The 15,277-nt window shown below is 42.8% G+C and overlaps 1 protein-coding gene across 3 annotated transcripts in view; it reads right to left on the bottom strand.

Moving 5' to 3' along the window:
• Window positions 1-15,005, bottom strand: part of EMCN (endomucin) — a 239,097-nt gene extending 224,092 nt beyond the window's left edge. For 2 of the 3 annotated variants that reach the window (XM_058294943.2, XM_058294944.2), the window contains exon 1: window positions 14,744-14,964. In XM_058294943.2, the coding sequence (XP_058150926.1) occupies window positions 14,744-14,813 (70 nt within the window). In that variant the 5' untranslated portion in view covers window positions 14,814-14,964. Of the gene's footprint in view, window positions 1-14,743 lie in introns of all 3 variants that reach the window. The other variant, XM_004461949.4, reaches the window with a different exon arrangement.
• Between the last annotated feature and the right edge of the window lie 272 nt (window positions 15,006-15,277).

Genomic DNA, 15,277 nt, shown 5'->3' with positions numbered 1-15,277 from the left:
ATCTGGAGTTTTATGCTTTAATTGATTTAAAATTTTTGCCCAACAAATAAGGCTGTCAGAAAATGCAAAGAAAAGAGGAAAGAACATTATTAAAAAAAAATTCACGTGATTTAATTATCTTAATTCCAGTAATGCTCTTACTATTAACAAATATTTAAATTAGCTAATTCTGCATATTTAAAAAGGTGAGTCTGCTTTTTAAAATTGGATTTGCAGGGAGGCAGAGCTAATTGGGGTAATGTCTCATTGGTGGACTGAGGAGATATTACCACGTATCTGAGCTGAAGCATGCAGGAATGATCCCTGTGCCCCTAGGAGAGCGCCCAAGAGCTGATCATTTATGTCTTCACATTTGCTGATAGCCATAGGAGGGCAGGTTAACAATTTATACCATAAAAAAGAATTTCTTTTCCCACTTCTGTTAAAAAATGCATTTGGTGTGTGACACAAATGGTTTCTGTGCTTTTTGAGTATGACTTTTGTAACTCAAGAATTATTTCAACACATTGTGATTTGGATCTGTAGCAACCATAAAAAATATGCAAAGGTATTGTGGCTAAAGGAAAAATGATGGGGTAGCAGATTTGGCTCAGTGGTTAGGGCATCCGTCTACCACATGGGAGGTCCACGGTTCAAACTCCAGGCCTCCTTGACCCGTGTGGAGCTGGCCCATGTGCAGTGCTGATGCGCGCAAGGAGTGCCCTGCCACGCAGGGGTGTTCCCTGCATTGGGGAGCCCCACGCACAAGGATTGTACCCCGTAAGGAGAGCCGCCCAGCATGAAAGAAAGTGCAGCCTGCCCAGGAATGGTGCCGCACACACAGAGAGCTGACACAAGATGACGCAACAAAAAGAAACACAGATTCCCATGCTGCTGACAACAACAGAAACGGACAGAGAAGACGCAGCAAATAGACACAGAGAACAGACAACCACGGTGGGGGGGGGGAGGGGAGAGAAATAAATAAATCTTAAAAAAAAAAAGGAAAAATGATGGAATGGCAATTAAAGTCTCAGATAGGGAGGAAGAATCCTCAAACTTATGAAATAACGTCCTACCTACCTATTGATTCTGTAGGTTAAATGTTAGCTAATATATTAACTAATATTTTCACAGTAATTTATGACTTACCCAACATCTAAAATAAATTTTCTCATTTTTCACGTAACTCCACTGTGTCATCAAATATTATTTTTCTCATTTTTAAATGAAGATAGTAAGAAAGACTTAGTATCTGGACCAATTTCAGCATAATCAATAGGCAACACCCAAACTCAATTCTGATATCAAGGACAATGTTCCCTCTACTAAGATGTTCTACCTCTCTGATTAAGCAATGGTAAATACTTTATGGCCAGTAATAATATTTGAGTAGACTGACTATTCTGAAACTAAAAAGTCAGAATTCTCATTAAATCCAAACAAAATTTTGCTTAGCAATTTGAATAACTTACAAAGATGAGTTAAATAAATCACAAAACTGAACAGGCATTCCAGAGAATGCACTAGTCTGCATATCAATCAAATTGTGCTTGTATACAATGTGATTAAAAATGTAAGTTGGACAATTATCTTTTTAGCATCCTATATCAATTCTGCTGTGAAAACGTTTCATGCGCTGTTTTTGTTTGTTTACTTTGTGAGAATTAACATTGTCATCATTTAAATTTTTGTTGGTCTCAGATGAAATCAACTTGGAAATAATTAACCTAAAGCATAGGATATAATGAACCAGAGGACCCATTTCAAAACCTCCACCAAACTTGTATGTATTTACCACATGCCCAACACTATTCAAGGTACTTTAGATATATTTCCTCTTGCGAGCTTCTCAAAATCCCTAAGGGGTAGGGACTACTAAGTGAGGAATCTTCTAATAGTTATTTCCTCTTCCTTCTTTCTTTCTTTTCCCTCAAGTCCCATATTAGCTACACTAACATTTATATTAGAGTCAAACACATTTTCTTTTACAAACATAACAATGGGTTAGGTAGGCAAATGCTTACAACTCCTTCCAACCCATCCTCTGAGGAATAATTGAACCCATGATATTAAGAGGATCATTATTAGTGAATAGAAAAATTTTCATATCACTATGTCTTAATTGTCAGCTTAGGGGTGGTGAAGGTGCTATGGGAAGCAAAAGTGGCTTCTGAATTTCTTCTCAATGGCAAGATTCTATATTTATTCTTTTCAGTCAGAATGGACTCAGTTTACTGCAGTGTCATTATATTGGAAGGGAAGAGTTGTTTTGTTTTTCATTTTATACAAGAAGGTAGCAAGGTACAGGAAGAGGTTTTGAAGAACAACAGGTCATTGATTGAATTTATGCCACATCACCCTAGTAACTTTATATTATCTCCAAGCCTCTATTATCTAATCAGTGAAATGGGAATGATACAGCTAGAATTGAAATATTGTTATGGAAGTAATGTGTGTAGTGTGCCTGCCACAAAAATGGCAGATGATGCAACAATACTTTTTTGGATTAACTAAGAACAAAGTCAGTTGTGGTCTCTGGTCTCTGACCTTTGACACAACCAATACAGATTCAAGCCAGAATATAACTGAATAAAGTGGATTAAAATTCAGCCCATATTTCAGATGAGCAGTACACCAATTGTAAAATCAAGAATGACATATTTCACTACGAGCCTCATGGTATAATTCATTTCTGACTCTAAGAAAACAGGTACATAATTATTGCCTTAAAATAGGATATGCTTATTGTTTAGCTTATTCAATAAAATATTGATCAAAGTTGTTTGGCTCTTTTTGAAGTGAAGAGGAAGAAAGGTAGCAAACTTTAATTAGGATATCAGGGAAACTATAACTAATCTATACTTAGATATACAATATCATCCAAACCAAAATGTCCTTGTCAAGAAAAGTAATAATCTTCTGTTTCTCCCCCAAAAGCAGAACCTGAGCCAAGGGCTTGTATGCAGATAGTTTATAAAGTGAAGTGATTTCAGGGAGCAGAATAGAGGACCCAAACTTTGAAACTGGAACAGAAACAGAAGAGAATTTATTCATTGGCTCCTCTCCCTTCTGCTCAAGAGCTGTATCATGGAGTACTAACATTCCTGCATTACTTGCTCAGGTGTACAACAGTTCCAGGTGGGTTTCTGCAGGTGAAACACACCTTTGTAGCAAAATAGTATCAGACAGAAAACAAGATATATGCATTCAAGTGTAGCAAGGTGCTGTCAGGTTATACATGTGTACCAATAGCTGGAATAAACAGCTAAATATTCTATTTAGGAGACCAGTTATGATAATCTCTACTGATAAGTCATTTACACGATAAAAGATTTCTCTGCAAATTTAGAGAACTATTTTTTCTTATGGTTGCCTAAATTTGGGGACCATATAGTGGTCTTTCTATGTGTAACTGACATCACTGTCAATTTCCCATGTTGTGCAACAGTACAAAAAAAAATCTTATTTGTTAGCTAAAACAGTTTCTTCTAACCAAACCAAGCCTATTTTTTTTTTTTAAAGATTTATTTTATTCATTTCTCTACCCCCCATCCCACACCCTGGTTGTCTGTTCTCTGTGTCCATTTGCTGTGTGTTCTTTTTGTCCTCTTCTGTTGTCAGCGGCACAGGAATCTGTGTTTCTTTTGTTGTTGTTATTATTGCGTCATCTTGCTACGTCAGCTCTCCGTGTGTGCGGTGCCATTCCTGGGCAGGCTGCACTTTCTTTCATGCTGGGCGGCTCTCCTTACAGGGCGCACTCCTTGCACGTGGGGCTCCCCAATGCAGGGAACTCCCCTGCATGGCAGGGCACTCCTTGCGCGCATCAGCACTGCGCCTGGGCCAGCTCCACACGGGTCAAGGAGGCCTGGAGTTTGAACAGCAGACCTCCCATGTGGTAGACAGAAGCCTATCCACTGGGCCAAGTCCACTTCCTCAAGCCTGACTATCTTGATCTTTCAGAAAAATAATGATCCATGCGAATTCAGTAGCAGGAAAGGAGAGACACAGAAATTGAATATCATTCAAAGTAAATTCCTGCTTTGACATTCAGTGTTTAGATATGTGCATATCAACTTATCAAAGATGAAGAAGTTGAAAAGCGATTACTAAGAAAAAAGAAAACTTGGATTAAATAACTATGCATAAGTTGAAACATTCACTTTAAGTTTGAAATGTAACTTTGCCAATAAAAAGGAAAAGGGGGCAATTATAAAAACAAACAAACAAGCAAAAAACAACCTTCTGAACCCTTAAATGTCCAGTTTTTATATCAATTACATTAGCAGGATAAAATTTCTAGAGACTCTGTTGGTAACAACAATATCCATATTATGAATCTCCTGAGATTAGGCAGTCTAGAATGATTACTTCTACTTTTATATAGTGTCCATTAAAAATGAGTAGTGAAGAAAGAGTGCTTAAAAAAAAATGCTTTGAAGACTAAATACTTATCCCATGGGATTTGTCTTCAGGTTGGTTCATTCTTCCTATTATAGGTCATCCATTTCAGGTAAGAGCTATTGATGTTAATTAAGCTAAGCAGAAATACTAAGTGAAATGATCTGCTATGAAACAACTCATATGTTACCTAAAATAATACAAGAATTCATGAGGTATGGCATTTATCTAACTTTCTTCCAAAGACTTTTTTGTTAACTGTACTTAAAAAAAGCCATTTTGTGTTTTTGAGAAGTTGATTGAGAATAAAATACCCCCTTAAATATTTCCAAATATTAAGAAGATATTGCAGGAGGATTGCATCCAGCATCCATGTGGAATCTAAGCCCCCTCTTGATATAGATGTGGAGTGGACACAACCATTCCAAGGTCCACAGGAAGGAGGAATAGAATATGGATTAGAGTGGACTTACTGATATTCTATTCATGAACTATTGTGATTATTAATCAAAGAATGCGGTCACCCCTCGGGCTGAAGCGTGGTTTGCTGGCCTGGAGGGGGAGCGGCCGCGGTAGGCCAAGCCGCTGCCCCCATAATAGGGTGGCTGGTCGAACTCACCGCCACCCCTGAAGGAAGCTCGGCATGGGCGCAGAGTGCCCTCGGGTCTCCCCTTCTCGGCAGCCATGCTTCCGCGGCCGCCCCTCCTCCCGGATGGCGCCATACGATGCCTTCTTTCTCCCTGCGCAGGCGCAGGGAAGAAAATTCCAGTCTGCCCTTTTTCCCCTCCCCCGACAGCAGCAACAGCCAGGTGTGGGCGGAAAAATCCAGCCCGCCCTTTTCCCCTCCCCCGACAGCAGCAACAGCCAGGCGTGGGCGGGAAACTCAAGTCTGCCCTCCACCCCAGCAACAGCAGCCACCAATCCCTAAACCCTGCCCCTTCCCCCAGCAACAGCAACAGCCAATCCCTAACCACCACCCCTCCCCCGTCCAGTACCACCCACTGACCTTTCACCGGCAACCAATCAGAACAGGGCGTGGCTTCGACCAATCAGCCTTCCCCAACCCCTATAAAACTGTTGCCTCTCCCTCAGTAAAGTGGACTTGCGTGTTTACCTTGTCTCCGCGGTAGTTCTTCTGCCGTGCGCCCTCCAGTCCTGAGAGCCCCCGACAAGGGCCTGGCCTCCCTTGTCCCCAGTTCGTCGCCTGCTTCTCCGGGCGACCCCTTCATCGCCTGCTTCTCCGGGCGACCCCTTCGTCACCGGCTTCGCCGGGCGACCCCTTCGTCGCCGGCTTCTCCGGGCGACCCCTTCGTCGCCGGCTTCGCCGGGCGACCCCGTCAGCCGAACCGCGCAACCCCTTGTGAGACCGATCCCTCGTCTGCTGCCGGACCGACCCCTCGTCCCAAGTGGGACCGACCCCTCGTCCCAAGCGGGACCGACCCCTCGTCCAGAGCTGGACCGACCCCTCGTCCGCAGCCAGACCCCACCTCTACCGACCGAGCAAGCCGCCGCAGTTGGCGCCCAACGTGGGGCAAAGCAACCCCACCACAGCACAACGTGGGGCAAGGCAACTCCACCACAGCCTCACTCCATAACCTGGTGCGCCCCCCTCCTCTCTTCTCACCGTGGGACTTCTCTCGTGCAACATTGCTGCTACCTGAGCCTTGGCTACCTCATATGATCCACGGCGGTCTGGGAGAATCGCTGGATGGCTTTCTCCTTCCATGTCGGGGGCTTATACCGACCCACTATGATTAAGAGGAGCCTTGGATTTCTCGGGAGCGTGCGCTTGCACGTCTGAAGTAATCCTACCACAGCCCTACACCCTCCTCTCTTCTCACCTTGGGACTTCTCTCGTGCAACATTGCTGCTACCTGAGCCTTGGCTACCTCATACGATCCACGGCGGTCTGGGAGAATCGCTGGATGGCTTTCTCCTTCCATGTCGGGGGCTTATACCGACCCGCTATGATTAAGAGGAGCCTTGGATTTCTCGGGAGTGCGCGCTTGCACGTCTGAAGTAATCCTACCACAGCCCTACGCCCTCCTCTCTTCTCACCTTGGGACTTCTCTCGTGCAACATTGCTGCTACCTGAGCCTTGGCTACCTCATATGATCCACGGCGGTCTGGGAGAATCGCTGGATGGCTTTCTCCTTCCATGTCGGGGGCTTATACCGACCCGCTATGATTAAGAGGAGCCTTGGATTTCTCGGGAGCACGCGCTTGCACGTCTGAAGTAACCCTACCATAGCCCTATGCTCTCCTCTCTTCTCACCCCTATCTTTTCGCTCTGCATTGCTGCTCCTGAACCTTGGTGACCTCATATGATCCACGGCGGTCTGGGAGAATAGCTGGATGGCTTTCTCCTTCCATGTCGGGGGCTTATACCGACCCGCTATGATTAAGAGGCGCCAATAAAACTCTCAGGAGCGCATGCCTGAGCACCTCCACCCCTGCCTTCACCTCTGCCTCCTCCCCTCTGTGCTTGCTCCCCTTTGCCTTGCTCCACTGCTCGTCGTCCCGCCCTCCCCTCGTCGGGGCCTTCTCTTGGCCCGCGACCACCGTCGGAGCCCCACCGGCTCCGACCCCTCGTCTCACCGCGCACCTCGGCTCCCATCGCCGCGCTCTCAAGGTAAGGGCCCCTTTTCTTATCGGCTCCAAAAGGCCATTAGCAATGGGTAACATCCTATCTGCTAAGCAAGCCCCACAAGTTCGGGCCCTCACCGGTCTCCTAGACACTCACCGGTGTAAGATCTCTTTCAAACAGCTTCAAGTATATCGGGACCTTCTTCTCCCCTTTAATATTATATATTTCTGTTAATGTGTTGTAATTGTTCTGTGTTTGTCTGTCTGTTCGCTCAATGTCAACATATATTGTGATACCTCCGGATGGTAAATATAAATTACTAGAAACCTTTAAAAGAGCTCTATTCAAATGGCCAAAAATTAAATAAGCGCTTATATTAATACTTAAGTTTATTATATTAATACATAAGTTTAAATGTTAATAAGATATCTACAATTTTAAAAAAAATTGTAAGTCTTAATTAACAAAATTAACTGTACATCTTCATAAAAAGTTGTTCTTGCCTAGATTAAAATGAATAACTTATTTTTCTTCACAGGATAATATAAAGAATGTAAAACTTATATGAATATTAAAAAAGGTTAAAAGTTTGTAAAAATGCTAACTGAAATGTAATAAGTTTTGCAAAAAGACGTATTTTGTCCTAAAGTAGGATGGCTAATTTTTCATAAACTCTTGAAACTTAATTTGCATGCGGCAAGTGTAAAAGGTATTGTGATAACTTTACGTAAGGGAATGTGTTCTGTAAAGATAAAATTTATCTTCAATAGTCTATATGGTTATAAATAATAATAAAAGGTTTAATAAAGCATTGTTTACATTAAGGTATTAAATGGCTAATTCCAAAAGGTCATTCTTAAATATATATATAAAACTGAATTGATGATAATAATAATAAAAGGTAATTTTATAACAGGAAAGATTAACAGCAACCAAGCTTCCCTACCAACTTGCTTGTAGGAAACGGTTTCTAATATTGCATGCTACTAAGTATTTAAAGAAAAGTTATTCTTAAGGAAACAGAGGATGATTTTGTCTTTGCAGCCATTGTCTACTTAGCAACACCCCTCGCTATCGGCCTAGCCACTGTTGCGCCGGACGATTGAAACCTTAAACAAAGACTCCTCCTCACTGTCATCTTCCTATCTATCGTTACTATATTTACTGCCCTCATTCTCCTTCGTTTATAAAGCAGTCTCCTACAAACCACAAAGCTTCTGTCTTAAACATACCATTCTCAACCCTATCCTCTAAATGATCTTCTCACTTCCCCCACAGCCTTTAATACTCTATTTCTTTCTCATAACCTTTGCTTTCTTGATAATATTTTCCGCCATCTGTCTAGCCACTACCACCCCAGAAGATTGTAACCACGGCCCCCCATGCCGCCATCGCTCTCAAGCAGCTCCAGCCCCGCGAAACGGCCCGCAACCTGCTTTCCCCGGCCTGCGGCCTGCTTTCTAGCATCTAATAACGTTTCTGCTTTTAACAGCTCCCCATACTTCTGCGGAGCTTCCTCCTGTCTCGACCTCACTCCTCTTCTCAGCCATCCAAAGCGTCCTTTCTCGTCCCCCGCCCCCCTCCTTTTTTCGCTTGAACCCCTACTGCGTTGCAGATTGGGCCGCCCCATGTCGGCCCGCCCCATTAACATCGGCCTCTCTCGCACCCGTGGAGACTTTGGCCTTCTTATTGTCCTCGCCTACGTCTCCACCACTCCCGACGCTGCCGCCACCACTGTCGCTGGTGCCCTGACGCGACTTGTCCTCACCGCTGCGATCCTCCAGACCATCACACAGTCTGCCTCTACTGCTCTTCGCCGCCAAGAAGAGATCAACTACCTGTAACGCGCTGTCATCCTGGACTTTTAAAAAGCAGATGGACCTTATAGCCACCGAGATCAACAAGAATTGGACATTGGCCACCCTTGCTTGCAACGGCAAGATACTGCCCCCCAAATTGTACATTTATCCCCGGCATACTCGCCTCCCTCTTCAGCCCCGCTTCCCTCATTGCTTACTGCCTCTTGGGCCTCAGCTACTTGTTGCTGCTGCCATCCTGGTCCTTATTTGAAAAGAAGGGGGAAATGCGGTCACCCCTCGGGCTGAAGCGTGGTTTGCTGGCCTGGAGGGGGAGCGGCCGCGGTAGGCCAAGCCGCTGCCCCCATAATAGGGTGGCTGGTCGAACTCACCGCCACCCCTGAAGGAAGCTCGGCATGGGCGCAGAGTGCCCTCGGGTCTCCCCTTCTCGGCAGCCATGCTTCTGCGGCCGCCCCTCCTCCCGGATGGCGCCATACGATGCCTTCTTTCTCCCTGCGCAGGCGCAGGGAAGAAAATTCCAGTCTGCCCTTTTTCCCCTCCCCCGACAGCAGCAACAGCCAGGTGTGGGCGGAAAAATCCAGCCCGCCCTTTTCCCCTCCCCCGACAGCAGCAACAGCCAGGCGTGGGCGGGAAACTCAAGTCTGCCCTCCACCCCAGCAACAGCAGCCACCAATCCCTAAACCCTGCCCCTTCCCCCAGCAACAGCAACAGCCAATCCCTAACCACCACCCCTCCCCCGTCCAGTACCACCCACTGACCTTTCACCGGCAACCAATCAGAACAGGGCGTGGCTTCGACCAATCAGCCTTCCCCAACCCCTATAAAACTGTTGCCTCTCCCTCAGTAAAGTGGACTTGCGTGTTTACCTTGTCTCCGCGGTAGTTCTTCTGCCGTGCGCCCTCCAGTCCTGAGAGCCCCCGACAAGGGCCTGGCCTCCCTTGTCCCCAGTTCGTCGCCTGCTTCTCCGGGCGACCCCTTCGTCGCCTGCTTCTCCGGGCGACCCCTTCGTCACCGGCTTCGCCGGGCGACCCCTTCGTCGCCGGCTTCTCCGGGCGACCCCTTCGTCGCCGGCTTCGCCGGGCGACCCCGTCAGCCGAACCGCGCAACCCCTTGTGAGACCGATCCCTCGTCTGCTGCCGGACCGACCCCTCGTCCCAAGTGGGACCGACCCCTCGTCCCAAGCGGGACCGACCCCTCGTCCAGAGCTGGACCGACCCCTCGTCCGCAGCCAGACCCCACCTCTACCGACCGAGCAAGCCGCCGCAAAAGAAAATGTGGCATTGGTGTGGAGAAAGTGCCATGGTGGCTGCTGGGGGTAGGGAATGGGAGGAAGAGATGAGATGTGGAGGCGTTTTCAGGACTTGGAGTTGCCCTGGGTGGGGCTGCGGGGACAGTTACTGGACATTGTATGTCCTCCCATGGCCCACTGGGTGGAACGTGGGAGAGTGTGGGCTATGATGTGGACCATTGACTATGAGGTGCAGCAGTGCTCAGAGATGTATTCACCAAATGCAATGAAGGTCTCATGATGACTGAGGAGGTTGTTGTTATGGGGGGAGGAGTGGGGTGAGGGGGGTGGGGGGTATATGGGGACCTCATATTTTGTGAATGTAATATTAAAAAAATAAATAAAGACAAAAATAAAAAAGAAGATATTGCAAAAAGAATTCAATATAGAATGTAATAAAAAAAAAAAGAGAGAGTCAGTGCTATTTAGGTATTCTTCTTCCCAGTTGCTGTAATCAGTAGTTTCTTCTTCCAGATTTGCTGGAAAGTACTGTCATCTAGTACTAGGTCATCCAGGAGTCCTTATTATTTTCTTTCCTGCTGGGGTTTGGAACTGGCTGACATTTGGTAAGAAACTCTCTCCCTTATCTCCCTTATATTTGGCATTCATGTTCATGGCCTCCAATCATAATCCACTTATATCTATATTATGTTCTGTAAGTCATCCATAATCCTTTTCTAAGGGCAATGTAATAAACCTATAAGAAGAAATGAAAAAAAAAAAAGAATAAGGCAGCAACTATTTCTTTCATTTTTCATTCATTTGGCTACCTATGTACTAATTGTTTAGAATTGTTACTGGGGAACCAAAAAGTATTAAGTATGCCTCCTGTTTTCAAGGTGCTTATGGCTGTTATAGGATATAAGATATGCACCTAAACAACATGGTATGATTGGAAAATAAGTAAGTGCCACAAAAGACTTAGGAATATGGGCATTCAGAAGAGAAATAAACTGCTTTTCAATGTTATTAATTTTATAATGGAACATTTTAAGAACTTTTTGAATTCAGGACTAATGAACACTTACTCCTCACTGCTACCTCCAAGTCCAGGGACTTTTAAACTACCTGCCAGACATTTTAATTTCTCATTGGGCATTTCTACTTGGATTTAATATCATAATTTCAATTTCAACATGTCCAAAATCAAATACTTTACTTTTCTTCTTGAAATATCTCCTCCTGTCCTCCCCTTGGCCTCCAAGCCATTGTCCTACTTCTGGTGTCCAAATATTCTTCTCTGTAAGTCAGTCACCTTCTCCTTCATTGCTAGTCAATGATATGTCAAATCTCACAGCTTTTACTTCCCAAACATTTTTTTTTTTTAATTTTTATTGGCAGACTTTCAGACTTACAATAACATTTGATCTGATTTCTTCAAGTTTTTTTCTCTTCCAAATCCAATGGTCTAATACATAGCCTGCAGACAGAATAATCTTCCCAATTTATAGCTTCAATCATATAATTTCCATACTCGAGCATATTTAGAGGCTCTGAACTCATGAACAGTATATTGGAGTCTGGCATTCAGAATCTCCTGAAACTTTATTTCCAAACTTATTTCCCAATACTTATTGTGCCCAACCTGTGGCCTCCTTCTACTTCTAGATTAGAATATACTAATGTTTCAGTGCTTCTAGTCAAGACATTCCATCCAACTAGAACCTCTTTATTTTCAAACTTCAAAATCCATCAGAAATTCCACTTCTCTGTGAAGACTTTTCTGATGTCCCCATACCCCAAACAAAACTAGTTGTGATTTTTCCATATCATATTTTATTTCCCTAATGAGGTCTACCTTATAATCAAATCCATAATTACTAGACTTGTCATTCCATATCTCCCACCTCAAGGGCAAAGGCTGAGTCTCATTGATCTCTATAAACTATAGCCTTTAACAGAATGATAGTTATATAGTAGGTGTTCAATCAACTTTTTTTCCATAAAAGTGAATGTTCAATCACTAACATAAATTTCTCCAAACAATTAAATTCTTCTTCAAACGCGGATAAAGTGGTGTTTTATGCCTGAATACATTTATCTAAAGTATTTTAATTTTTCTAAATTAAAGGAAAGTTCAAAAAGCAAGAGACACTTGAAGAGTAATTCGCATTGCATCCAAGGCCTCCTTATTTCTTGGAATTCCTCTTCATTTAACTTCTCTCAGTCCTGTCAGTTGAGAGAGCTCATCAATCTAGACTTAAAAGCTAAAGGAAAATACTGTAGAGGTTAGTTACTTTTAACTACAATTTAGAAAACTTTAGAAAAGAATGACATTCCCTTTCAGGAAGCTCCCATACGTATTTCAATAGAACAGTTTTCCAAATTTGAGATGATAAAATATTATACCGCCTACCATGTAATAGAAAAGTCACTCACTGTCATGTAGAAAGATTCCCTTTATTTTCACAAAAAGCACAAAGGACTATATTATATTTATTTAAACCCAAGACTGACAAAAACGTCAGAAAGAAAAGAAAAATCATCATTTTTTTCTGAAAGATCATTATTTAGAAATGAATTAGTATGCATAAAAACATAGTTCTCCTTGACAACTTGTGAATTTAAGACAGATGAAATGCCTCTGTCCTCACCCCCAGTAATCAACTCTGTTGATGAAATTTGTTAGACATTCTAAGATTAGGGAGCATGTTAAGCTCTGGAATCAGTGTGTTTCCAGTAAGGAGGAGTTAGAGAAAGAAATTAATAAATCAGTTTAGGAAATGCTTCATTTCCTGTTCCTTATCTGTGAAGAAGAACAAAACAGGCAGACTCAGGTGCAACAAAATCATACACGTGGATGGAAAAATCTCTTCCAATTCCTTCTGGGCACCACTCAGATGGCCAGTTTATGTTCCTGAGTTATAGCTGTCTTTCCTAGATAAATGGGTTAGTTTTTACAGATACTTGCTTTAAGTTGGCTCATAGGTTTGTCGAGTTATATTGAAGGAAATAGGTATGATACAGTGTTCTTCACATAGGAAGTTATCGTACGTTGATTAATAGCGCGTTAGAAAGAAGACACGGTTAACAATTTGAGACCTGTTACCAAAATGAGCATAATAAAAAAATCTACCAGGTCATCTCTGGGTTGTCCATCACCTTCATTTCTTCAATACGGCCAGGTTTTGTAGGCTGCTTCTATTGATCTTATTTCACTTTGCCTTCAGAACACATAATCCATTCAGAGTTTAAAAATGGCAGGAAGTGGTATATTCACGGTGGCCTGTAGACCTGGAAAACGAGCTGCCCAACCCTGAGTTTCAGTTTGTATTGCTACGACGTGTGCTTGGGCACTGCGGAGCAGGGTTCCTGTCCATTTTTCCCATGCACGCCGTAGAGTCACATATAAGCTTGTGCATTGGTTTTGGTCACCTCATAAATATTCTTTCTTTTTAAGAAATCGGATTCTTATGAACTCTTCTAAGTTAAAATTTCTGGCCTTGATACCTGCTGGAACTTAATCCAGAAAACTCCAAGATGCATTGCAAGCCATTGTATACGTGATTTTGAAGTGTTTGTGAATTTTTCCTAAATTTACTTAGCTATTTTGAGAAATTATTGATGAATATCATTCAAGAAAGATTGTGCTGATTTCCCCCTACATCATTAATGTAAATGTGAATTGTTCAGATAGCAAACTTTTTAGAAGAGCACAAGCAAAATGAAATTTGAACTGACATATTTTCCAGGGAGCTCATGGTCAGAAGCAACTTTTCCCAACTGTGTTCTTTATGGTAATTTGCAGTTTGGTTTTAGCATTTATTAAATCTATCTTATGTTAGGATTACATGCTACATCTCTCGAGAGTATGTTTACTGCTGTGAGCAAGGATCAAGTCTTACTCATTTTTGTATTCTTTGCACTGCCAAGAACATCATAGGAGCCTACTAATATTGAATTGCTTATTGTAGAATCACTCAGGAAGGATTAAAACACAAATACGTAATCATTGTTTGCAACTGATTTTTTATATACTCAGAGCTTATGTATGCTTTATTTGAATTTCGTAGTCTACAGTCACTAGATGGGGTTTTTGTGTCAAACTCCCTGAAAATGTTATGCAAAAGGCTTTATAATATGTATGTGTATGTATACATGCATATTTCTGCATCAAAAGTCCATAAACTTTCATCAAATGAATCCTCCTTTTACATACTCTGTCCCCTCAAAATACTGAGACTCACTTTTCCAGGCAGCTTTAACCAACATCTCAATCTCTCAGAGCTCAAAGTTAGCTAGGACAAATGTAGGCTACTATCTGCAATGCAATACTTCTGATTACAGCCTTTTATCCTTAGATGATAATCAATCTCTTTATTTCTAGACCTATGGCTGAAAAGGCATGTTAAGAAATAGTGCATGTATTAACTAGCATTCTTTCCCCAAATTTCTATTCTCTAAAAAGGCCATTGTGTGTTTCCAGTACCTTTATGATGTCATCAAACACACTTGGAGGCTCTTGTACCTGCAAACATTTTCCTTGAGCATAAACAAACATTGTCTGTGGAACCTTCTCCAAGAACTTCTAGCAAGCACCCATACATTTAGCAAAAGAATTGCTGCATTTAAGTATCCGGAAGTACTTTACTTCAAAGATAATCTGAGGCTTAAATTCCTCTACTAGTGATTTCTAACACACACAGTCAGAGGAATAAGAGAAAATGGTACCTGGGTTGTTTTCACTGCAGGAAAGACTGGACAGAAGGAGAAAAAGAATGGTCACTTGAAGCACTTTCATGGTGTCTGTGGATCGGTCTCAGTGGCTTCTTTCTCCAGTCGGGCAAGGACAACTCACTCACAGCCAGGCAGGGACTTATTAGCAAATGGAAAAGGTGAGCTGAATGTGAACAGCCACTGCCCATTACTACTTATTTTGGGGGCTCTGATAAGGAATAGGAGGAAACACACACACTCCCTTTGGGAGTTCAGCAGAGAGGAGATTTATTGTTTCAGTCCCTTACAGGAACTCTTTTTTTTTTTTTCTCTCTTCCTTTGGCAGCCACTTGTGTTTTTGTTACTACATTATTTTGTTCTTCTTCAACAAAAAGGTCAGGATGGATTTTGAACAGAAGCAGCTCTTTCTTGAGAATGGGTCATGCAGCTTTCTAACTTTTGTTTTGAAAGTGCATTCTGGAGCAAAATTCACAAGGAATCAAATTTGCTTTGAATGTTTTAGGGTTATAGCTTTCCCATATGCCAAAT

Source organism: Dasypus novemcinctus, chromosome 1 (genome assembly GCF_030445035.2).
Source record: "Dasypus novemcinctus isolate mDasNov1 chromosome 1, mDasNov1.1.hap2, whole genome shotgun sequence".
Lineage (NCBI taxonomy): Eukaryota > Metazoa > Chordata > Mammalia > Cingulata > Dasypodidae > Dasypus > Dasypus novemcinctus.
Note: the sequence above shows the minus strand (reverse complement) of the source record. Positions and strands in the feature narration are given on the sequence as shown.